The sequence below is a fragment of the Larimichthys crocea genome, unplaced genomic scaffold (genome assembly GCF_000972845.2).
Source record: "Larimichthys crocea isolate SSNF unplaced genomic scaffold, L_crocea_2.0 scaffold239, whole genome shotgun sequence".
NCBI classification, from domain to species: Eukaryota; Metazoa; Chordata; class Actinopteri; family Sciaenidae; genus Larimichthys; species Larimichthys crocea.
In genome coordinates this window covers 419,663-443,888 of record NW_020853172.1, presented here as the reverse complement: position 1 = coordinate 443,888, position 24,226 = coordinate 419,663, and the positions used below count along the sequence as shown (strand labels likewise).

Here is a 24,226-nt window from a genome sequence, read left to right as displayed (position 1 = left end):
TTCTTACAAATGGTGTTACTCAATCAGATAATTATAACTCACAGTGTTAGAAACATACCGAGCACATGGACGAGTAACAGTGAGTGGATTTTGCTGTCGTTCTGACTGGTTGAAGAAATGTTGATGGACGTTTTGCAGTGAAAAAACAAAAAAACAGACGATTAAAGTGAAATATTTTCACTGTGTTTTACTCTGGACTGCAGGAGGGACTAATGCATATTCATGACTGACTACTTGTTTGTCACTTCCTCTTATCAGAGGAGCTGTAGATTATCAGAAACTTCCTGCATGTCATCACTTAGCATATTTACTGCAGACTGTTTGGATGCAGAGGACGACACATCAGACGCTGGTGTAGTGAACTCATTCAGGTGTTGCAGCTTTCAAAGGTAAAGTTTGTGACATTATTTTTTCTTCTATGTAGAGAAGATAAAAACTTCCACTTGCAGTTGTCGTGATATCACTTAAACAATGTTTGTAGATTTATGTATCTATATATATGTATGTATATATAGATGTAAAAAACCTTTAACCTGATCTCTCAAACAACAGGTTTGACTGTGAAGGATGGAAGATTTACACATGAACAACACCTACGACTATTATGAAAATGTTGAGTTCGTCCTACGTGTGCTGACATACATCATCGTTGGTGTCGGCCTTCCTTTGACCCTCGTGGCCATCTATGCTCTTTTTTCTCAGGTATGTACATTATGACTGAAATGTCTTTATTTATTTTCTTATTATTTATTTCTTTGTGTCGTACAGTCTGTCTGTAAAGAATCTTGATCTGGGTTGTGGTCTAGTCGTCAGGTGCTGGGGTGAAGTGTTGTAATGACCTTTACATTTAGAGGAATCATTTCATATTTAACATTGGAGTCTAAACACATGCAGTTTACATGTGTGGCTTCATTCCAGCCTTCTCTTCAACTGTTGACGTCAATGACTCCATTTAGTTATAAAAAGACAAGAGTCGAGTTTGTCACATTGTACTTTAAAAACAAACAAATCATGGAAGGTGTGGAACCAAATCTTGTGGACATTCATGGTCCCATAACAACACAGGCAGGAACATTAAACTAATGCATTCAAATCTACCGATCGACCGAAGCTCATTTAATCAGTGATGTACTCGTTCATGTGAGACACCTGTCACTGTTTGCTGTTAACCGAGTAAGAGCTGTTAATGGAGAAACCAGGACGAGAGAGTACAGTACTGTAAAACCTCAAAAAATTAGAGCAAGCTCTAGTTATTAAATATATCTCATAACCAGATCTAAAACCACATCACACATCCTGTTGTATTAATGGCATATATATATGTCAGTGTACATGACAGCAATTGCAGTGACCGTAGTTACTCGAGCTGCAGCTGGCTGAGTCGAACTCTTTGGGTCTGTCTGAGAGTCGAGTTTGTCATGGCAATTTGTAAAACATTATTTGGAGTTTTTATTAAACTTTGTGGACTTTCATGGTCCCCAGAGGATGAATAGTAGTCACAGTCGGCTCCTGGACCGGTCTGGTGTTGCTCTCCAGATTCACTCTGCAGGTGGGGAGAGCTCAGTAGGTGCAGTTCAGTGATGGGATTTCTTTTCACTCATCTAAATATGATTTGCATTATGTTTACGCCTGATCATCAAACACAGAGAGTTTGACTTCATAAATCCAGTGGAAAACATAATGAACTTGCTAACACGTCTCCTCTTTTTATTATTCACGACTCCAGTCTGGTGTGTCTGTTTGATAAATACAGCGCATGTGTTTGTGTCAGAATGCGTCATATCTGTGCCTGAAAAAACAGCTGCAGAAGCTGCAGTAAATCTGCTCCTTAGTCTTGTTACTGCAGTGACTGGCCAGTGTGTCATATCTGATATTTCTGACAGCACAAATGAGAGTTTGATGAAAAATGCATAAATGTCTCTGACTGCAAGAAGAAATATTTGGGAGGAGGTGGAGTTCAGAACATGTTTACAACTGCTTGTTCACTTTTACCAATGTTTTCCTGCAGGTGAGAAATGGTCAAGTTGCTCCGATCTACGTCATCAACCTTCTCATCACCGACCTCATTCAGCTCTGCTGCATGATAGTTGAGGTGACAACACCTAAAGATTGGATACAACATGCAATTGTATTCATCATTTATAATTTAAGTGTGGCAGCCAGTATTGGCTTCATGGTGTGTGTCGCCCTGGAAAGGTAACTATCTGTCTATCCAGTATGTGTGTAGCTTCTGTGTCTGATCATTATATTACTTTATAATTCTGAAGCTCCTCAAAGACTATGTGTCCATCTTGTATTACAGGTATTTGGTCGTCGCCTGGCCATTGTGGTACCGCTTCAGACGAACCATCAAGACCTCTGTGGTGGTCTGTGTCGTGGTCTGGATCATTCCTCTTGTCTTTCTCCTCAATTTCTATTTCTGGGTTGATTATAAGGTCTCAGACATCCTCATCGGCGTCTACCTCCTCCTCCCCTTCCCACTGCTCATATTCTTCCTGGGTGGGACCCTCAAAGCTCTGTCTGCTGCCATGTCCCCTCTGATGAAAACGAAGAATTGTGGGAGTTTTGGTTCTGGTGCTGCTTATTTACCACATGCTGTTATGCCCAGAATCATCTGGTTTTAGCACAGGGCATATATAACTATACTTTTGACAAAGTGACCTTTATGTTTTCAGTTCAGTCCTTCGAGACTTATTCCTGTATGTGTTCATGAGGAAAGGGATCATAGACAAGCTTTTGGCCTCTGTGTGTTGTTGCAGAATGGACAGCAATGATATCAGCAGATCATCAGGAAATGATGACAACATTCACACAGTCAGCTCTGTGTAGGCAGAGAAAGAGGGAGAGAGAGAAAGGAGAGAAAACAGAAGGAGAAATGTAGGCAAATAGAAAGAATAGAGACAAGACAGATACTGCATCGCCCCACACAGAAGCATTTCTGCTGTTCTCTAACACAGCCAACATGTTGTTATTTAAATATATGAGACGAAGCAGGTTGATGTTGTGTCGACTGCAATGAGGGAGAGATCACATTAACCCATAAAAAAAGGTAGATATAGAAATCTTTAGCCAAATAATCACCAACCATGGCACGCCATTTTAGTCAATATTAAATAAATAAGATCTGAAATCTGTCTCTCATGCACATTTTAATTCAGTTCTTGTTTTCAGGGTGTGATTCAAATCAGCTGTTTTGTGTGTTTGGCAATCTAAAATCTATGATTAAAATCTTATATCACAGTATATGTAATTATATATGAGATTGTACAGTTCCTGGAACGTGAATTAAAGATCTATTCAAAGACAAAATGTGAATGTCTTCTGTCGTCTTTGTCTTTTCAAATTACCAAATGATGTTTCGTCATCATGTCAAGTTTTCATACATTTTAGAGTTGTTTTCAGACACGGCTCAGATAAAACCACCATCATCTCCTCATCTGTAGCTGGGAAGACATGACGTATGCATTCATATTTTAGTACAAGTGCAACTTTTATTCTGTGAAATTATTAGCACGTGTAGATCATCACAGACCTGTGAACTCCTGTGTCGCTGCTCCCACTGGATCAAGCCAAAATATTTAAAGAGTAACTAAGGTGTGTTTGGTGTTAGAGGTGTAGTGATACCTGCACCTCCAAAGAAACATGGCAGTCATTGAAGAAACAAAACTAAAAGCAATAGAGAATAGAGAATAGAATAGCAGAATAGAGAATAGCAATAAAGAATAATTTCCTCATACGTACGTGAAGAATTTCTCACGAAATTTCCTGATGTGTCACCAAAAACTGTTGCGAGAGTAACGGGTATGAGCGAGTTGGGCAACAAAGCTCAAAGAGAGGAAGTGTTTTAACAGGAATATTTACAGGAACTTACTGGATTTCATCACTTATACTGTGTATTTACTGCAGACTGTTGCAGGCACTGGTGTGGAGAACTCATTCAGGCAGTTTTGCAGCTCTCAAAGGTACGTTCTGTGATTTTACTTCTTTCTTATATATAGAGAAGATAAGTACTATGAACACTGATGAAAACTGACCTCTATATTTATGTAAATATCTAAAACTGAAAAGACACTTTGCTTTGCATATTACTTATTTAAAAAAAAAACTTTAACCTGATCTCTCAGACAACAGGTTTCACTGTGAAGAATGGAAGATTTCTACATGAACAACATCTCACAGGACAACAGCTTTAATTACAACAACAACACCTCCAACAATGACGATTTTGAAAATGCTAGATTCATCATGTATGTGGTGACATGCATAATCATGAGCGTGGGCCTTCCTCTGACCCTCGTGGCCATCTATGCTCTTTATTCTCAGGTAAGTCATGACTGAAAATGAGTGTTTTACTGTCTGTGTCACGTGTCTTTTGTTTAGTCTGTCTGTCTGTGTGAAGGACGTCAAGATAATTTTACAGTGCAAACACGCTAAATATCAAACATCATTGATAAATGCCAGAATAATGAGAGAAGTATTTTTTTTAGACAATTTTGAGATTTTTTGACAATTTGAGTTCATTAGAGACACACCTGTGGATGTATTTCGAGGCAAACCTGAAACACACTGCTTCTTTGTGTAACATCATGGGAAAGTCAAAAGAAATCAGCCAAGATATCAGGAAGAGAACTGTGGACTTGCACAAGTCTGGTTCATCCTTGGGTGCAATTTTCAGATGCCTGAAGGTGCCACGTTCATCTGTTCAAACAATTATATGCAAGTATAAACACCATGGGAATGTCCAGCCATCATACCGCTCAGGAAGGATATGGGTTCTGTGTCCCAGAGGTGAATGTGTTTTGGTCCCAAATGTGCATATCAACCCAAGAACAAAAGCAAAAGACCTTGTGAAGAGTCCAGTCCAGGAAGAAGTCCAGGAAGAAGCCATTACTCCAAAAGAAACATAAAAAAGCCAGATTACAATTTGCAAATGCACATAGGGACAAAGACCTTAATATCTGGAGACATGTTCTGTGGTCTGACGAAACTAAAAATCGAACTGTTTGGCCATAATTACCACCGTTACGTTTGGAGGAAAAAGGGAAAGGCTTGCAAGCCTGAGAACACCATGCCAACTGTGAAATACGGGGGTGGGAGCATCATGTTGTGGGGTTGTTTTGCTGCAGAAGGGACTGGTGCACTTCCCAAAATAAATGGCATCATGAGGAAGGAACAGTATGTGGAAATACTGAAGCAACATCTCAAGACATCAGCCAGGAAGTTAAAGCTTGGGCACAAATGGGTCTTCCAAATAGACAATAACCCAAAGCATACTGCCAAACTGGTTACAAAGTGGCTTAAGGATAACAAAGTCAATTTTGCAGTGGCCATCACAAAGCCCTGATCTCAATCCTATTGAAAATGTATGGGCAGAACTGAACAGGCATGTGAGAGCAAGGCGGCCTACAAACTTGGCTCAGTTACACCAGTTCTGTCAGGAGGAATGGGCCAAAATTCCTGCCAACTATTGTGAGAAGCTTGTGGAAGGATATCCAAAACATTTGACCCAAGTCATACAGTTTAAAGGCAATGGTACCAAATACTAACGAAATGTATGTAAACTTCTGACCTTAAAGAAAGTAATAAAAAATCGTCTAAAAAAACCTTTTCTCATTATTCTGGCATTCAGCGAATAGAAATCATTTTGGTAATCCTAATGATCCTAAAACAGTAAAAGTGAAAAAAAAAACATGTTTCTTTTTATATAGTGTATGTAAACTTCTGGTTTCAACTGTAGTTATTAATACAGCAGCTCAGAGCAGGGTGTGGAGAATGTTTGGGGAGGTCATGGAGATGGACATTCAATCAGCCTCAGGAAAATTATGGTAAACTGTTCAAGCCATGTTCAGTCAGGAAAGAGAACTGCTGACCCAGATTGTATCCCTTCCAGTGCATCCTCTGGGGAGGAGACAGAGTCTTGAGGTGTCACACTGCTCAGTACGGTGCTAGACAGAAGGCTCAGACTCTATCCTGGCTGTGGAAGGAGTGGACCAGCTCTTCACCCTCAGTGGGTGTTGTACTCTACCAAGGTTGCAACTTGTAGCTGTTTGTGTTTTCAAAGTGCAGCCGGCGTGAGGAGATTGTCTTTTCTGGGAACTTTAGAATTGCGTCTCTGCTTTTTGCACATGATGTAGTTCTGGGAGGAGATGAAACGCCCTGCTAAACCTTAGTCTTGTTACTGCAGTGACTGGCCAGTGTGTCATATCTGATATTTCTGACAGCACAAATGAGAGTTTGATGAAAAATGCATAAATGTCTCTGACTGCAAGAAGAAATATTTGGGAGGAGGTGGAGTTCAGAACATGTTTACAACTGCTTGTTCACTTTTACCAATGTTTTCCTGCAGGTGAGAAATGGTCAAGTTGCTCCGATCTACGTCATCAACCTTCTCATCAGCGACCTCATTCAGTTCTGCTGCTTCATCATTGAGTTGACATCACCTGAGGGTTGGAAGATGCAGATTGCATATTTTATTTTGGATTTTGCTGTATCAGCCAGTGTCGGCTTCATGGTGTGTGTCGCCCTGGAAAGGTAACTATCTGTCTATCCAGTATGTGTGTAGCTTCTGTGTCTGATCATTATATTACTTTATAATTCTGAAGCTCCTCAAAGACTATGTGTCCATCTTGTATTACAGGTATTTGGTCGTCGCCTGGCCACTGTGGTACCGCTTCAGACGAACCATCAAGACCTCTGTGGTGGTCTGTGTCCTGGTCTGGGTCATTCCGACTGTCTCTCTCCTCACTTTATATTTCTTGGTTGATTTTAAGGTCCTGTTAAGCATCTGCGCCATCTACCTGCTCCTTCCCTTCCCACTGCTCATATTCTTCCTGGGTGGGACCCTCAAAGCTCTGTCTGCCTGCACTGTCCCCTCTGATGAAAAACGAAGAATTGTGGGAGTTTTGGTTCTGGTGTTGCTTATTTACACACTGCTGTTCATGCCCAGAATCATCTCTTTCCTGGCAATCAGTGACAACCATTACATCAACAACCTGTCTTTAATGTTACTCAGGTTGAGTCCTCTTGCAGACTTATTCCTGTATGTGTTCATGAGGAAAGGGATCATAGACAAGCTTTTGGCCTCTGTGTGTTGTTGCAGAATGGACAGCAATGATATCAGCAGATCACCAGGAAATGATGACAACATTCACACAGTCAGCTCTGTGTAGGCAGAGAAAGAGGGAGAGAGAGAAAGGAGAGAAAACAGAAGGAGAAATGTAGGCAAATAGAAAGAATAGAGACAAGACAGATACTGTCATCTACTGATACGATTTCCAATCAGACACCTAACTGTAGATAAAAGGAAGCATTGCTTTGACTCTGCTGTGGGAGAACTGGTTGCTGGGAAATGTTTTGGTCAACTTGTTCTGGTTCACTGTGAAGGCTTCAACACATGTAAATAAAATATGTTTCTTATTATTTTGTCAGCTGTAAGTTGATGTCTATCATTATTATCTTTATGTTTTGATGAACTGAGCTCATTATAGCCACCAAAATCTTTATTCTGACTGTTGTCTGTTTCTTTAACAGGGAGAGCATCTTAACAAGTCTTTAGGACTTTTTTCTTCTTTGGTCTCTCTTTAAATTTCATTTCTTGTTCAGTTTTTCTCAGTTATATCTAACGTACATCTATCCAAAACTGCTTTTGTTTTTGCTGCATATTATTTGTTCATCTTTATTTCATATTTTTGCTGTTTTAGTGGTTGGCATGTTAGTTTTTAGGATGTGACTCAGAGCATGTATTTGAACAGTTCTTGTGTGTTTTCAATAAACACTTTCTACTGATCTTGGTCTTTGGCTGTTGTTTGCAAAGAAATGAAACAAAATCCATCCATCCATCCATCCATCCATCCATCCATCCATCCATCCATCCATCCATCCATCCATCCATCCATCCGTCCATCCATCCATCCATCCATCCATTCGTCCATCCATCCATCATCCATCCATTTGTCCATCTATCCATTCATCCATCCATCCATCCATCATCCATCCATTCGTCCATCCATCCATCCATCCATCCGTCCATCCATCCATTCGTCCATCCATCCATCCATCATCCATCCATCCATCCATCCATCCATCCATCCATCCATCCATCCATCCATCCAGTCATACCTGTGTGTATTTTTCATGTGTAGGCCAGTCAAAACACGACACCACCCTCTGGTGGATCTGCAGGTCAGTTACACCCTTTGGTATTAGACTGGGCTGGTCTGTGGTATTGTCTGTCTGTCTGTCTGTCTGTCTGTCTGTTTGTCTGTCTGTCTGTCTGAGTGTGAATAATCTTTTTCTTTTTTGGTCTCTCATACACATTTTAATCCATCCACCCATAACTGCTTGTCCTCATCAGGGTCATGGGTAACTAGAGCCAATCCCAGCTGATACACAGACACATAGAAAGTTCCCTACAGTGTTAAATTGTTTCCCTTTTGTCTGTGTTCACAATCAGGGGACTTCACAGGAAGTTTTATTTTGAAAATTGTCCAGATTCTGCTTCTAATCTTTGATTCATGATTTTGGTGTGATGACCAGTTTTGGCTTCATGGTGTGTGTCTGATCATTATAATACTCTATAATCCTTTCTGTGTTGTCCTGATGTTGGTCATATCGCACAGACCAGGTCTGAATACAACAACATTACAATAAGATTATAAATACATACATTGGTTACTGCTCTTCGGCTCCTTTGGAGGGCCTCCATTCTCTCCTCCTCTTCTTCTTGTAATCAGGGAGGTGTCTCTCCTCCCTCGCCTAGTCCTGACTGCTCCACCACCTCTCCATCTCCCTCTTCATAGCCCTCCGTGACCACCATAGCTTCTCCTAGAAAAGGGGGGTGAGAGGGGGACTGTTGAGTTCAATGCAATTGTAAATATCACCACTAGATGGAGCCAAATCTCAGACACAGCACCTTTAATGTAAAGGGAGGTTGTAGCACTGTTCAGAAATTTCATGAATGGAGTTCATGTATCTAAAAAGTGCTGATAAAAAAGGAAGATATGAAGTGATGTGATCATGAGACTGTAAATTATTAGTTATTATACTTTGTGCTAATATTAGCTGGTGTTTGTATATTTCAGGCAAATGATGAACTGATGAAGTGTTGGTGGCTCGTCCAGCCGCTGTCTCTCCCTCTTCATCTCCTGCACTTCTCTGCATTAGTTCTGTTGTTGACAGTGGAGCTGCTATGACATACAGAGGTGTTTGATGTCTGCTGGAGTGACACACTTTCTCTAAATGCTGGAAAATGTTGTTAATAACTACACAGGCTATAAGTTATGAAGCTCCTCAAAGACTATGTGTCCATCTTGTATTACAGGTATTTGGTCGTCGCCTGGCCACTGTGGTACCGCTTCAGACGAACCATCAAGACCTCTGTGGTGGTCTGTGTCGTGGTCTGGATTTTTGCTCTTGTCTTTCTCCTCATTTTATATTTCTCATTTGATACAAAGGTGTATCTAATTGTCGGTTCTGTCTTTCTCCTCCTTCCCTTCCCACTGCTGTACGTTGTATGACATACTGATTCATAGTCAGTGTGTTACCAACATGCAGAGCTATGTTGTACTGCACTGCTGAGGACAGGGCCACCTGGAAAACACAGTGTGAGCCAGCCGCTTTACCTTGCTGTCAGACAACGTTTTTCTTTGGCACTAACCTGTGCTGCACGTTGTATTACAGGCTACAGCCAGAAAAAAAACACAAGCACAGAAAAAGTCTGATGTGCAACTTTCTGATCTAAACTAAGCTAATCTGATGCACCATACAGTGGAAACGCAGTTGTTGGTTGTGGTTTGTGCCAAAGGAAAAGGCTGCAAAGCGGTGAGGATATTCTTAATACAGCGTACGCTTAAACGGATATTGCACTCACTGACCACATTCTACTGCAGAACACTGACTCTGCACAAGTTCCTCATTCAGTCCCACGTCAAGTAACCTGAACTACCTCTTTTAATGTACTGAAGCGGTGTCACTATATCCTGTCATGAAGAAAACTAATAATAACTAATAATTCTGCAATGTAACAACACGCATCTGTCTAATTCATGCATTCTGTACTTGACACCAGACTAACTAACCTTTACCTGTCAGCCCTTTATGCTGACAACCACATGAAACTTCACGTGGAACAGACAAGGTCTCAGCTTTAATTTATTCATTTATTTATATTAGAGCGATGCACAAACCTGTTAGCCACAACAAGTATTAAAATGGATCTCACATGTGGCAATTTTCAGTTAGTTCATGTGTTGAACTGACACATTTGAGTTTGACAAAAGTGGCTCACACACTGATTGATTTATTTATTTAGTTGCCTTGACCACCATTGCGACATACGTACAGTATATTAAGATTGTGCCCACGTGTAACTTCATCACATCTTTTTTTTTCCCTGTTTCTCAGAAGCGGTTGTGTATATAAGCAGGAAACTACAGCACGTCGTCAGTGTAACTACTTGATGCAGAGGACGACGCATTAGACAGCCTTAAACCACACCAAGGTAAATTTTATAACTTTACTTTTGTCTTATCTCTCTTCCTATGTAGATAAAAAACTGCAAACAGTTATAAAAAATAAATATGTATGAATATGTATATAGTAGAGCACACTACTATATAGTACAGTAGAATTTATAAAACTGAAAAAAAAAAAAGATTTAAGTGTGTGTCTTGTCGGTGTCTGATGAACCCACCACCTGTTTTTCTATGTACTAGTAACAAAACCTTTTTCTATTGGTCAATAACATTCTAAACACTGAGTGTAGACAGAAGAGAATATGCACATTCATAAAGAACAAAGTAAGTCCTATCAGCTGATCTCTCAAACAGCAGGTTTGACTCTGAAGAATGGATTTCTACAACATCACCAACAGCGACCTCGACGATTTTTTAGACAAGCTCCTCAGAAATATCGACTCTGAACACTACTGGGAAAGAGTTAAACTCATCATGCATGTGGTAACGTGCATAATCATTTCTATCGGACTTCCTTTGATCCTCGTGGCCATATATGCCCTTTATTCTCTGGTATGTACATTAAGACTGATTCATTTACTTCATAGTCTGGTCTTAGTCTGGCTTGGAGGCTTAAACAAAGTGTTATGACCTATACATTCACAGGAATCATTCGTACTTTCAATTTCTTTGACATTAATTGGACACTAAACAAATGCAGCTTACGTCTGTATTCCAGCCTTCTCTTCAACTGTTGATGTTGTTCTCTCCTGGTACCCCGGCTTGATCCCACAATCCAAAGACATGCACTTAACAGGTTAATTGGTGACTCTAAATTGCCCATGGTGTAAATGTGAGGTTCATGTTTGTCTCTGTTTGCCCTGTAATGAACTGGGGACTTCAGGGCCAGGATGTACCTCACCTCTCGCCCAAAAACGGGTCAGCTCGGATATCACTGAGATGAGATGTTCAGAGTCCAGATTAGGGCTAAGTCTTGTCAGAGGAGGTGGAGTTCAGCTACTTGTTCACTTTTACCAATGTTTTCCTGCAGGTGAGAAATGGTCAAGTTGCTCCGATCTACGTCATCAACCTTCTCATCACTGACCTCATCCAGCTCTGCTGCATGATCACTTCGGAAGCAGGACTTCGGGAGCCATCAATTCCACGGATGTTTTTAAATATTGTATCTTACATTCACGAATACAGTCTGCTGACCAGTGTCGGCTTCATGGTGTGTGTCGCCCTGGAAAGGTAACTATCTGTCTATCCAGTATGTGTGTAGCTTCTGTGTCTGATCATTATATTACTTTATAATTCTGAAGCTCCTCAAAGACTATGTGTCCATCTTGTATTACAGGTATTTGGTCGTCGCCTGGCCACTGTGGTACCGCTTCAGACGAACCATCAAGATCCCTGTGGTGGTCTGTGTCGTGGTCTGGGTCCTTCCTCTTGTCTGTCTCCTCACTTTCTATTTCTTGGTTAAATTGGAGGTCTTTTCCACCATCTTTGCCATCCTCCTCCTCCTTCCTCTCCCACTGTTCATATTCCTACTGGGTGGGACCCTCAAAGCTCTGTCTGCCAGCACTGTCCCCTCTGATGAAAAACGAAGAATTGTGGGAGTTTTGGTTCTGGTGCTGCTTATTTACACACTGCTGTTCATGCCCAGTGTCATCTGGTTACTGTCAGAGGAAGCAGGAATGAACTTTTACTTTGGAATTCTGTCATACACGTTTCTTAAGTTGAGTCCTCTTGCAGACTTATTCCTGTATGTGTTCATGAGGAAAGGGATCATAGACAAGCTTTTGGCCTCTGTGTGTTGTTGCAGAATGGACAGCAATGATATCAGCAGATCACCAGGAAATGATGACAACATTCACACAGTCAGCTCTGTGTAGGCAGAGAAAGAGGGAGAGAGAGAAAGGAGAGAAAACAGAAGGAGAAATGTAGGCAAATAGAAAGAATAGAGACAAGACAGATACTGTCATCTACTGATACGATTTCCAATCAGACACCTAACTGTAGATAAAAGGAAGCATTGCTTTGACTCTGCTGTGGGAGAACTGGTTGCTGGGAAATGTTTTGGTCAACTTGTTCTGGTTCACTGTGAAGGCTTCAACACATGTAAATAAAATATGTTTCTTATTATTTTGTCAGCTGTAAGTTGATGTCTATCATTATTATCTTTATGTTTTGATGAACTGAGCTCATTATAGCCACCAAAATCTTTATTCTGACTGTTGTCTGTTTCTTTAACAGGGAGAGCATCTTAACAAGTCTTTAGGACTTTTTTCTTCTTTGGTCTCTCTTTAAATTTCATTTCTTGTTCAGTTTTTCTCAGTTATATCTAACGTACATCTATCCAAAACTGCTTTTGTTTTTGCTGCATATTATTTGTTCATCTTTATTTCATATTTTTGCTGTTTTAGTGGTTGGCATGTTAGTTTTTAGGATGTGACTCAGAGCATGTATTTGAACAGTTCTTGTGTGTTTTCAATAAACACTTTCTACTGATCTTGGTCTTTGGCTGTTGTTTGCACTTTGGGTCCTCTAAAACGTTCAACCTAACAACATGAACATGAAACTAAAAGTCAGACTTTGTAAACTAGAAAACTTCAGAAGTTACAGTGTACAAAATGACTGAATCAAACATTAAATAGAATATAAAGAACCTAATTCAGTATTGAGTAACTTCTTGAGAGTTTTGATGCTTATCGACGTGCAGCTTCCTGCACAGAAACATTTGGTTCATCAGCAACAATCTCTCACGATCTGTCAGAGGACGCTGGGTTGTGCAATTAAACTTTAATGTTTTTATTAAAGCTTGATGATCTTTTAACCGGCTACAACTGAAGTCAATCTTTTTGCTTTTTCTCTTCTTTGATTCAAAGTTAATAAACATTTTTTAAAGGTGATGATTAAAAACAGAATCATTGAAAGTCTGTTGAACTTGTGTTGAATAGATTTCTTTTTAAAGTATCAGTTCAGCCTCATTGTAATAGATATCTACACATATTTGAACTTATCTTTTACTGTCTAGTTGCTTCTTTAATTCTGCGACACACAGAAAACCTCTGCCACTGTTTGCCTGACGTGTACAAACTGTGTCCTCAGAGACAGATCAGGCCTCAGATGTGTTGCGCAATGTATCAAGTAAGAGTGACACTCTGTGCTTGTTGGACGTGGCAGGAAACATTTTATTAAAAACCTCAGTGAGTAAAAGTCTTCATCTTTTTGGAAATTTCAAGAAATGGAAGAAACACAAGAAATATAAAAGCAGAAATATAAACATCATTTTTTTGCATTGGTAAATTTCTCAGACTTCCGACGTGGCGACGTAGGCACCGATGAGTGTAATCTGATTACTTTTTTCTCACTTCCTTATCAGTCTTAAAATCGCACTACTATCCAACATGCACTTTAGTTTCAAACCACAAAAGTTAATGCTGTGAAACTGATCCGACACTAATATGAATTATGATTGATTTTGACTCCATTCCAAAAGGCTGTTAAACACATGCTTTGGTATGTGTAGTGTTGACTAAAAATAGAAGAGCAGTAACACTGACTAATTCAGAGAAAAGCTATTGCATAAGTATGTTGGTGTGCGAGCCTCCGCAAAGTTCTTTAGAAAAAAGAAAGTTGTGACATCCGACTGATCTGAGTGCACTCAGATCAGATAATAGGTCATATTTACTCACTAATGTCGTAGGCATAAACTGCTTAACAATCAGGTTAAGAGTCTGGGTCACAAACCAGTTCATGGGTATATCTGGGCACTGGAAAGCTCAGGCTCATGGCACGTACACAATCAGGCTACGACACTAAGAAACCAAAATCCCAACACTCTCTGCTAAAGACAAATGTCAGCAACCACAAGCGATCACGTCATGCCCTGTAGCACATAAAAAAAGAATCAGGAGCTAAAGTCTGTGTGTGTTAGGCCGTATTATGGCAAATCACCACAGGGTTGTGGGTCAGTGTTGTGGGGTTGAGGGGGGCTGGTGATGTTTATCTGTGCTGATCGTAACCACTATGAAACCATCAAGAAATAACTTTTTATTTTGCAGATTAACCAGCTTTATTGATACCGGCACTACCCGATGGCCCCTTCTTTCTCTGCCACTGTTTTCCCCAACGCATACAAACTGTGTCCTCAAAGACAGATCCGATCTCAGATGTAATGCGTAATGTAACTGGTAAGAGTGACATCCTGTGCTTGTTGGAAGTGACAGGAAACATTTAGCTGAAAACCCCGATGAGTAAGAGTTTTTCTTTTTTCGGAAATTCCAAGAAATGTTCAATGACGTATATTTTCTAGTTGAACTGCACAAGAGATGGAAACATCTTCTTTTGCATTGGTAAATGTAATAATCTTTATTTACAACAGCTGATGCGAGAGTTTCTATGTGTGCTTTAATGTGCTTTATGCTGCTGTTACTAATAATAGAAAGGTACGTCATGCATCATCCAGATGTGGCACAGAGGTCACAGAAGCAGCTCAAAGTCACAGGGTATGTGACGTGTGCCAGTTCCTACCTGTGCCTGAACCCATGTGCATCATCAGTCAGGTTATTTGAAGGGTCGCTGCTCTTAATGTTGTCCTCAACACTGTCAGAGGACCACGTACACAATGTGCAAACACCAAGTCATTGTGGCTAAACCCGGTGCTCAGCTCCCAGGCTGCCAACATCAGTCATGCAAACCTTCCAGTCTTTGTCCAAAAAACATGCAGTAGTGACTTTGTGCATGATCAGAGAGTTTTCACATGAAGCTGGTTTAACACTTGCACAAAGGAAAAGTTCGACCCTCGCCAAAGATGGAAATAAAGTGGGAGAGCACTTTAACCACACAGCTGGTTGTTACTGATTGCAGGAGACACACAGCTGGATTTCTAGTTACCTGACACATGATGGTCAAAACATAAGGAGGTCCAACACAGTCCATGAGTGTGTGTTCAAATGGTTCATCAGTGGGAGGTAGTGGGTGCAATGGAGCAGTTTTAATAACCTGGTTCCTCTTGCCGGTTTTCTGACATGTGTCACAACTTTTGTCGTATTCTGACTCATCGCTTTTTAACAGAAGAGACCAAAAGGAAGTTGTAAAGTATGACATAAACTTTCCTGACCCCCGTAAGCTCCGACTACTGCAAAACCAGTTAAGAAATGTGGCTGGTAGCACAGAAATAGTTTTTTTCTTCTCACACGTCTCTCACCACAACCATCTACTTTCTCACCAGCGTATTGTCATTGCAGTTTCTCACGGCCCCTAAATGGAGGTATCAGACTGCTGCTCTGCTACCAGCTCTACCCATGCAGTTGATGTGCAATTTAAGGTTTTGGATCTTTTTTTAATGCAGATTTAACCCCTTGATCCCCGAGCAGTTTCTGGATGTGTTTTGCTTCTGTCACTTGCTCACAATCAGCAAAATAACAAGTTATTTCCTGATTGTTTCACAGCGGTTACATTCAGCACTTATAGACACGCCCACAGCAACTTATAGACACGCCCACAGCAACTTATAGACACGCCCACAGCAACCCACCTCAGCTCCCCTCACCTCCACACGACCACCGGACAACCCTGCTACGACTTGCTGCAACGCCTCATCCTGTGTGAAGTCACGCTAACAGCGAGGGGAGTCTGCTGTAGTGCTGAGTGGTTGAAGAAATGTTAATGGACGTTTTGCAGTGAAACCAGGTCACATTCAAAACCAGGACAAGCAGAGTACAACTGTTGTTGATCCTGATGCAGACGACAGCTTCTGGGCCACGGTGCTCTTGTGATACTTACGCCTAGGCTGTCATGACAGGATACTCAAGTACAATAACCATACTGTGTATGTCAACCATTCCAGCTCATCATATTTCTCATGCTTGACTTGAACCACAACAGAATGAGCAAGCACTTGACCAGAAACAGATAATTTCTGAAATGTTTCCACTGCAGGAGGGACTAATGCATATTCATGACTGACTTCTTGTTTGTCACTTCCTCTTATCAGAGGAGCTGTAGATTATCAGAAACTTCCTGCATGTCATCACTTAGCATATTTACTGCAGACTGTTTGGATGCAGAGGACGACACATCAGACGCTGGTGTAGTGAACTCATTCAGGTGTTGCAGCTTTCAAAGGTAAAGTTTGTGACATTATTTTTTCTTCTATGTAGAGAAGATAAAAACTTCCACTTGCAGTTGTCGTGATATCACTTAAACAATGTTTGTAGATATTAAAAAACCTTTAACCTGATCTCTCAAACAACAGGTTTCACTGTGAAGGATGGAAGATTTACACATGAACAACACCTCACAGGAGGAAAGCTTTGATTACAGCAACACCTACAACTATGATTATGACAGCAACAACACCTACGACTACGATGAAAAACCTGTGTTCATCACAGATGTGGTGACATACATAATCGTTGGTGTCGGCCTTCCTTTGACCCTCGTGGCCATCTATGCTCTTTATTCTCAGGTATGTACATTATGACTGAAATGTCTTTATTTCTTTTATTATTATTTATTTCTTTGTGTCGTACAGTCTGTCTGTAAAGAATCTTGATCTGGGTTGTGGTCTAGTCGTCAGGTGCTGGGGTGAAGTGTTGTAATGACCTTTACATTTAGAGGAATCATTTCATATTTCAAATTGCTCCACATTGACTCTGCAGGTGGGGAGAGCTCAGTAGGTGCAGTTCAGTGATGGGATTTCTCTGAGATCACCAAGATCACAAACTAAAAAGTCGTGATCGTGTTTAAAAAATAGTTACTTTGGTCATAAATCAACTCAACCTGAGAAAAACTGGTAGACTGTTACTGGAAATATCACTTACGTAGTTATTAACACATCAGGAAACAAACATGTTGACAGGAAACAAAAAGGAGATGAAGTGATGTAATAATGAGAGAGCAGCAGCTCAGAGCAGGTGGAGCTGGAGATGGTGTTGATAATAAAGTTCATACTGACGTTAATTCAGACAAACACACTTAAATGTCTGAACAGAACACAGAAAAGTTTAGCTGCAGCCTGTAGTGATTTTACACTTCATTGATGGTCAAGTTTAATGAACACAGAGCAAAACTCCCCGTCCACTATTTGTTCATATTACAGAAATCAAACATTGTGTTCATTAATAACAGACTAATTGTTTCATTTTTGTTTCTAATAATCTGGTTGTAGTCACATGTAAGTCCATATTTAATGTTTCTTTTCACCACCACTCTTCTAAATATGATTTGCATTATGTTTATGCCTCGCAGGTGAGAAATGGTCAAGTTGCTCCGATCTACGTCATCAACCTTCTCATCTCTGACATCATTCAGTTCTGCTGCATGATCGCTTGGAACGCACCAGCTGAGGTTTTGAATTCTAAAATTGTAAACACCATTTACGATTTCTGTCTGCTGACCAGTGTTGGCTTCATGGTGTGTGTCGCCCTGGAAAGGTAACTATCTGTCTATCCAGTATGTGTGTAGCTTCTGTGTCTGATCATTATATTACTTTATAATTCTGAAGCTCCTCAAAGACTATGTGTCCATCTTGTATTACAGGTATTTGGTCGTCGCCTGGCCACTGTGGTACCGCTTCAGACGAACCATCAAGACCTCTGTGGTGGTCTGTGTCCTGGTCTGGGTCATTCCGACTGTCTCTCTCCTCACTTTATATTTCTTGGTTGATTTTAAGGTCCTGTTAAGAATCTGCGCTATCTACCTCCTCCTTCCCTTCCCACTGCTCATATTCTTCCTGGGTGGGACCCTCAAAGCTCTGTCTGCCAGCACTGTCCCCTCTGATGAAAAACGAAGAATTGTGGGAGTTTTGGTTCTGGTGCTGCTTATTTACACACTGCTGTTCATGCCCAACATCATCTGGTTCCTGTCAGAGGAAGCAGGAAAGAACTTTACCTTTACTTTACTGTCTGGCATCTTTCTCAGGTTGAGTCCTCTTGCAGACTTATTCCTGTATGTGTTCATGAGGAAAGGGATCATAGACAAGCTTTTGGCCTCTGTGTGTTGTTGCAGAATGGACAGCAATGATATCAGCAGATCATCAGGAAATGATGACAACATTCACACAGTCAGCTCTGTGTAGGCAGAGAAAGAGGGAGAGAGAGAAAGGAGAGAAAACAGAAGGAGAAATGTAGGCAAATAGAAAGAATAGAGACAAGACAGATACTGTCATCTACTGATACGATTTCCAATCAGACACCTAACTGTAGATAAAAGGAAGCATTGCTTTGACTCTGCTGTGGGAGAACTGGTTGCTGGGAAATGTTTTGGTCAACTTGTTCTGGTTCACTGTGAAGGCTTCAACACATGTAAATAAAATATGTTTCTTATTATTTTGTCAGCTGTAAGTTGATGTCTATCATTATTATCTTTATGTTTTGATGAACTGAGCTCATTATAGCCACCAAAATCTTTATTCTGACTGTTGTCTGTTTCTTTAACAGGGAGAGCATCTTAACAAGTCTTTAGGACTTTTTTCTTCTTTGGTCTCTCTTTAAATTTCATTTCTTGTTCAGTTTTTCTCAGTTATATCTAACGTACATCTATCCAAAACTGCTTTTGTTTTTGCTGCATATTATTTGTTCATCTTTATTTCATATTTTTGCTGTTTTAGTGGTTGGCATGTTAGTTTTTAGGATGTGACTCAGAGCATGTATTTGAACAGTTCTTGTGTGTTTTCAATAAACACTTTCTACTGATCTTGGTCTTTGGCTGTTGTTTGCACTTTGGGTCCTCTAAAACGTTCAACCTAACAACATGAACATGAAACTAAAAGTCAGACTTTGTAAACTAGAAAACTTCAGAAGTTACAGTGTACAAAATGACTGAATCAAACATTCAATAGAATATAAAGAACCTAATTCAGTATTGAGTAACTTCTTGAGAGTTTTGATGCTTATCGACGTGCAGCTTCCTGCACAGAAACATTTGGTTCATCAGCAACAATCTCTCACGATCTGTCAGAGGACGCTGGGTTGTGCAATTAAACTTTAATGTTTTTATTAAAGCTTGATGATCTTTTAACCGGCTACAACTGAAGTCAATCTTTTTGCTTTTTCTCTTCTTTGATTCAAAGTTAATAAACATTTTTTAAAGGTGATGATTAAAAACAGAATCATTGAAAGTCTGTTGAACTTGTGTTGAATAGATTTCTTTTTAAAGTATCAGTTCAGCCTCATTGTAATAGATATCTACACATATTTGAACTTATCTTTTACTGTCTAGTTGCTTCTTTAATTCTGCGACACACAGAAAACCTCTGCCACTGTTTGCCTGACGTGTACAAACTGTGTCCTCAGAGACAGATCAGGCCTCAGATGTGTTGCGCAATGTATCAAGTAAGAGTGACACTCTGTGCTTGTTGGAAGTGACAGGAAACATTTAGCTGAAAACCCCGATGAGTTAGAGTTTTTCTTTTTTCAGAAATTCCAAGAAATGTTCAATGACGTATATTTTCTAGTTTAATTAGGCTGCACAGGGTGTTGGCATGGCTACAGGCAGAGGGCCTGACACTCAATAACGACAAGTGTCAGTCTGCAGTGGACAAGGTCAACTTCCTGGGCCACTTTGTCAGCGCAGGGGACATTGAAGCGGGGAAAGATTAAGGCGATCACAGACATGCCCACGCCCAAAGGGGGAAGTTCTCTCCTCGTATAGCAGAGCTCACACAGCCACTGCGAGACCTGCTCAAGACAGACACAGACTGGGTCTGGGGTAGTGCACAGCAAAGAGCATTTGACAGGCTGCGTAAGGAACTGAGTTCACCAACAGTGCTGGCACAGTACTGCCTGCACAGAGAGACAATAGTTGCAGCTGATGCTTCCTCCTTTGGGCTGGGAGGAGTTTTGTCTCAGAAGCAACAGTCTGGAGAATGGCGGCCAGTCGCCTTTATATCACGCAGCATGACGGACACAGAGCGTAGATACGCTCAGATAGAAAAGGAAGCGCTCGCGCTAACCTGGGCATGTGAGCGTTTTCAGACTTACCTGATTGGAAAGGACTTTTTGATACAGACTGACCACAAGCCTCTTATCTCTCTGCTAGGAAGCAGAGCATTGGATGACTTGCCACCTCGCATTCTGAGGTTCAGACTGCGACTGCTTCGCTTCACATACAGGATTGAACATGTGCCTGGAAAGAAATTGATCACGGCGGATGCACTGTCCAGGGCACCTATTCAAACCCCACCTACACCAGACGAAAAGCTGCTGGAAGAGGATGTGTGTACGTCCGTCAACTTAATAATGGAGCACTTGCCAGCATCAGAACAGAGGCTGGTGCAGATCAGAACAGCACAGGACGCAGATGACGTCTGCAAAAGACTGAAAAACATGGTGCAAACAGGTTGGCCTCGAGCAGAAAAGCTCTTCCACCACAACTGCAGCTCTACTGGCAGTATCAACATAACCTGCTGGTGGTAGACGGACTACTGATGAAAGACGACAGGTTAGGCATCCCAGTAACAATGCAAGAGGAAATGCTCAACAAACTACATGAGGGTCACCAAGGAATCACAAAGTGTGTTGCCACCTGTGCACGTGAGGCTCACAATGCAGCAGAGCCGCTGCTGACAACTCAGTTGCCAGACAGGCCATGGCAGCGTGTGGCAGCAGACCTGTTCCAGTGGGACAATGCAATGTACCCTGTGGTTGTTGACTACTATATCGAAGTGGCTAACCTTACCTCTACCACCACAGCCCATGTGACAGGAAAGCTGAAATCAATTTTTTCCCGTCACGGGGTCCCAGAGACCGTTGTCACAGACAACGGCCCCCAGGTCTCTGCAGTGGAGTTTACAACCAGCAGCCCCTGCTACGCTCAAAGTAACGGGGAGGCCGAGAGGGCGATGAGGACGGTGAAGTCTCTCCTGAAAAAGGGGGAGGATCCACACAAGGCTCTTATGGCTTACAGGGCCACTCCCTTGTCACACGGCTCGTCCCCGGCACAGCTGCTAATGGGGCGTAACATCAGGACACCCCTGCCTGTCAGTCAAAAGAAACGACAACCTGGATGGCCGGACCTTCGGGCTTTTCAAAGGAAGGATCAGGACTTAAAGGAAAAACAGGCCTCTTGGTTCAACAAAAGAGACAACACAAAGACAAGACAAGAGCTCAGACCAGGGCAAAAGGTCTGGGTGAAGAACACAAAGGAAACAGGGACTGTTAGTGGTCCAGCTGAGACACCCAGGTCTTACAACTTAGACCTGCCCTCAGGAAGTCTCAGGAGAAACCGGTCTCACATCAGGGTCATTCCAGAGACTCCAAGTAAGAGTAGACCGCATCGGACCATAAGACCACCAAAAAGACTAGATTTGTAAACTAGTTAGAAAGCTGTGGTTCGCTTCACGGGGCAGAATAAACCCTGCACAGCTTGGGGACCCGGGTAGTCTACCCCAACCCCTAGATAAGGAAGCTATGTTCCATGTTTGTGTTTTATAATGGAAAAAAAAGGTTAGGTGTTCCCATACAAGGTGTAACCAGGATATATCTGTTCACAGGAGATGTTATGTGCTGTTGAAGAAACAAAAACAGAGAGGAAAAGAAAAGTAATGCTGGGTACTTATGATTAATGCTCAGGTTGTATGTTGACTGTTCAAGTTCATTTACAAAGATGGTAAAAACAAAAGTTATTTTGAATGTCTGACTGACAGCTGACTAAAGGGGGAGATGTAGTGGAAGCAGATGTGTACCTGTTGGGTAGGGAACATATAGAGAGACGGACAGGATATATATGTATGTAAGATACGGGAATGAAAGGGTTAATAAAGAGGTTGCAGACCAAGGATGTCGCCCGTCTATACCTATACACAGACTGCCTGAACACGGCATGTTACAACTGCAAAACCAAATTAAGAAATGCGGCTGGTAGCACAGAAATAGTTTTTTTTCTCACATGTCTCTCACTACTGGGTGATCCATGGATTCATTCCTGGGAATCAATACAATACAGTTATACTGTGTCATTAGCCATGACATAGACACAGCAGAGAAATTAAAGACTTTATCTTTTCCATTTTTCTCTGCTGCTCTGACACCCACACTTTCACAGAAACATGACATAATCACGGATAATATTAAAGTGAAATCTATAAAAATAGCAATAGTCTGAGTTGGGCAACGTAGCTGAATGAGTATTTGAAATCTAAACATGTTTACAGCCTGGTACAAAACGACGAGTAACAGCGAGTGGATTTTGCTGTCGTTCTGACTGGTTGAAGAAATGTTGATGGACGTTTTGCAGTGAAAAAACAAAAAAACACACGATTAAAGTGAAATATTTCCACCGTGTTTTACTCTGGACAGCAGGAGGGACTAATGCATATTCATGACTACTTGTTTCTCACTTCCTCTACAGGAGCTGTAGATTATCAGAAACTTCCTGCATGTCATCACTTAGCATATTTACTGCAGACTGTTTGGACGCAGAGGACGACACATCAGACGCTGGTGTAGTGAACTCATTCAGGTGTTGCAGCTTTCAAAGGTAAAGTTTGTCCAATACATTTGCTTCTTATATGAAGTGCAAAAAATGATGAAAATGAATATAATAGGTATAGTGTTTGTGTGAACTTGCAGTTTTAGTGAACAATCACTGAACGACGACAAAATAAAAACCACTTGCTCTCTTTCTATGACTCAATATTTCAAACAGGTTTCATTCTGAAGAATGGAAGAATACAGTAACAGCAGTGATTACAGCAACGTTACCTCTGAACTAGAGACCTGGCAAAACTTCTTTGAATCCAGAAACGTTACCTCTGAACTAGAGATCTTCTGGAACAGCGTCTTTCACAGTTTCATGGCAGTTAACCCTTTCCTACATGTGGTGACATATGTGATCGTCGGTGTCGGCCTTCCTTTGACCCTCGTGGCCATCTATGCTCTTTATTCTCAGGTACGTTTTGACTAACATTCATATATTTCCTGTCTTCAGCAAAGTGTTGCAATGACCAATACATTTACAGGAATAATTTCATAATTAAAATTTACTTGAAGCTGGTAGCACACTAGATAAAGAAAGACAAGACTCAAAGAAAAACAAGTTTGTCAGTGCAATCTGTACGAAGTTATTTGTGTTCATTAGACTCTGAGGAGAAGATTTACTGTGTGCAAATGTGCTCTGCTGTTTCTATTAAGTCTGTGGTCAAAAACTGTGTTTTCAGTGTCTGATTTACTAAACAGCAGCTGAAAGTCGTGTTTAAAAAATAGTTACTTTGGTCATAAATCAACTCAACCTGAGAAAAACTGGTAGACTGTTACTGGAAATATCACTTACGTAGTTATTAACACATCAGGAAACAAACATGTTGACAGGAAACAAAAAGGAGATGAAGTGATGTAATAATGAGAGAGCAGCAGCTCAGAGCAGGTGGAGCTGGAGATGGTGTTGATAATAAAGTTCATACTGACGTTAATTCAGACAAACACACTTAAATGTCTGAACAGAACACAGAAAAGTTTAGCTGCAGCCTGTAGTGATTTTACACTTCATTGATGGTCAAGTTTAATGAACACAGAGCAAAACTCCCCGTCCACTATTTGTTCATATTACAGAAATCAAACATTGTGTTCATTAATAACAGACTAATTGTTTCTAATAATCTGGTTGTAGTCACATGTAAGTCCATATTTAATGTTTCTTTTCACCACCACTCTTCTAAATATGATTTGCATTATGTTTACGCCTCGCAGGTGAGAAATGGTCAAGTTGCTCCGATCTACGTCATCAACCTTCTCATCTCTGACATCATTCAGTTCTGCTGCATGATCGCT

General features: G+C 40.9%; 3 protein-coding genes and 1 long non-coding RNA gene across 8 annotated transcripts; all 4 read left to right on the top strand.

Moving 5' to 3' along the window:
* Positions 1-200: 200 nt before the first annotated feature.
* LOC104938586 (mas-related G-protein coupled receptor member X1) lies at positions 201-7,786 on the top strand. Of its 3 annotated transcripts, none has more exons than XM_027275895.1 (4): positions 201-389; positions 553-702; positions 6,347-6,531; positions 6,638-7,786. In XM_027275895.1, exons 2-4 carry the CDS (start codon positions 568-570, stop codon positions 7,167-7,169), a joined length of 852 nt encoding a protein of 283 aa, XP_027131696.1. In that variant the 5' UTR covers positions 201-389; positions 553-567; the 3' UTR covers positions 7,170-7,786. The 3 variants fall into 3 exon arrangements, 2 of the variants coding, with proteins under 2 accessions (XP_027131696.1, XP_027131695.1); XM_027275894.1 differs by lacking the exons at positions 201-389; positions 553-702 and adding exons at positions 3,886-3,962; positions 4,125-4,323; XR_003461864.1 differs by lacking the exons at positions 6,347-6,531; positions 6,638-7,786 and adding an exon at positions 2,009-2,538.
* A 2,064-nt stretch (positions 7,787-9,850) lies between these two features.
* On the top strand, positions 9,851-12,963 carry LOC113744835 (mas-related G-protein coupled receptor member A4-like). 2 transcript variants are annotated; one of them, XM_027275892.1, is made up of 4 exons: positions 9,851-10,498; positions 10,830-11,024; positions 11,503-11,702; positions 11,809-12,963. In XM_027275892.1, the coding sequence occupies exons 2-4, from the start codon at positions 10,845-10,847 to the stop codon at positions 12,344-12,346; spliced, it is 918 nt and encodes a 305-aa protein (XP_027131693.1). In that variant the 5' UTR covers positions 9,851-10,498; positions 10,830-10,844; the 3' UTR covers positions 12,347-12,963. The 2 variants fall into 2 exon arrangements, with proteins under 2 accessions (XP_027131693.1, XP_027131692.1); XM_027275891.1 differs by having other exon boundaries at positions 10,827-11,024.
* Positions 12,964-13,641: 678 nt separating this feature from the next.
* Positions 13,642-19,154, top strand: LOC113744834 (G-protein coupled receptor 4-like). Of its 2 annotated transcripts, none has more exons than XM_027275890.1 (5): positions 13,642-13,660; positions 16,453-16,583; positions 16,714-16,926; positions 17,709-17,893; positions 18,000-19,154. In XM_027275890.1, exons 3-5 carry the CDS (start codon positions 16,729-16,731, stop codon positions 18,535-18,537), a joined length of 921 nt encoding a protein of 306 aa, XP_027131691.1. In that variant the 5' UTR covers positions 13,642-13,660; positions 16,453-16,583; positions 16,714-16,728; the 3' UTR covers positions 18,538-19,154. The 2 variants fall into 2 exon arrangements, with proteins under 2 accessions (XP_027131691.1, XP_027131690.1); XM_027275889.1 differs by lacking the exon at positions 13,642-13,660 and adding an exon at positions 15,689-16,287.
* Positions 19,155-22,812: 3,658 nt separating this feature from the next.
* LOC113744837 (uncharacterized) lies at positions 22,813-24,224 on the top strand. Its single transcript, XR_003461867.1, has 3 exons — positions 22,813-22,937; positions 23,106-23,348; positions 24,146-24,224. It is a non-coding gene; the product is annotated as an uncharacterized LOC113744837 (long non-coding RNA).
* The last annotated feature ends 2 nt before the right edge of the window (positions 24,225-24,226 follow it).

Excerpts from the sequence above, each read along its gene's own strand:
- LOC113744835 (XM_027275892.1), top strand. The coding sequence starts at position 10,845 with ATGGATTTCTACAACATCACCAACAGCGACCTCGACGATTTTTTAGAC. Across the intron at positions 11,025-11,502 it reads TATATGCCCTTTATTCTCTG|GTGAGAAATGGTCAAGTTGC; the intron begins GTATGTACATTA and ends GTTTTCCTGCAG. Across the intron at positions 11,703-11,808 it reads GTGTGTGTCGCCCTGGAAAG|GTATTTGGTCGTCGCCTGGC; the intron begins GTAACTATCTGT and ends CTTGTATTACAG.
- LOC104938586 (XM_027275894.1), top strand. The coding sequence starts at position 4,147 with ATGGAAGATTTCTACATGAACAACATCTCACAGGACAACAGCTTTAAT. Across the intron at positions 4,324-6,346 it reads TCTATGCTCTTTATTCTCAG|GTGAGAAATGGTCAAGTTGC; the intron begins GTAAGTCATGAC and ends GTTTTCCTGCAG. Across the intron at positions 6,532-6,637 it reads GTGTGTGTCGCCCTGGAAAG|GTATTTGGTCGTCGCCTGGC; the intron begins GTAACTATCTGT and ends CTTGTATTACAG.
- LOC113744834 (XM_027275890.1), top strand. The coding sequence starts at position 16,729 with ATGGAAGATTTACACATGAACAACACCTCACAGGAGGAAAGCTTTGAT. Across the intron at positions 16,927-17,708 it reads TCTATGCTCTTTATTCTCAG|GTGAGAAATGGTCAAGTTGC; the intron begins GTATGTACATTA and ends TATGCCTCGCAG. Across the intron at positions 17,894-17,999 it reads GTGTGTGTCGCCCTGGAAAG|GTATTTGGTCGTCGCCTGGC; the intron begins GTAACTATCTGT and ends CTTGTATTACAG.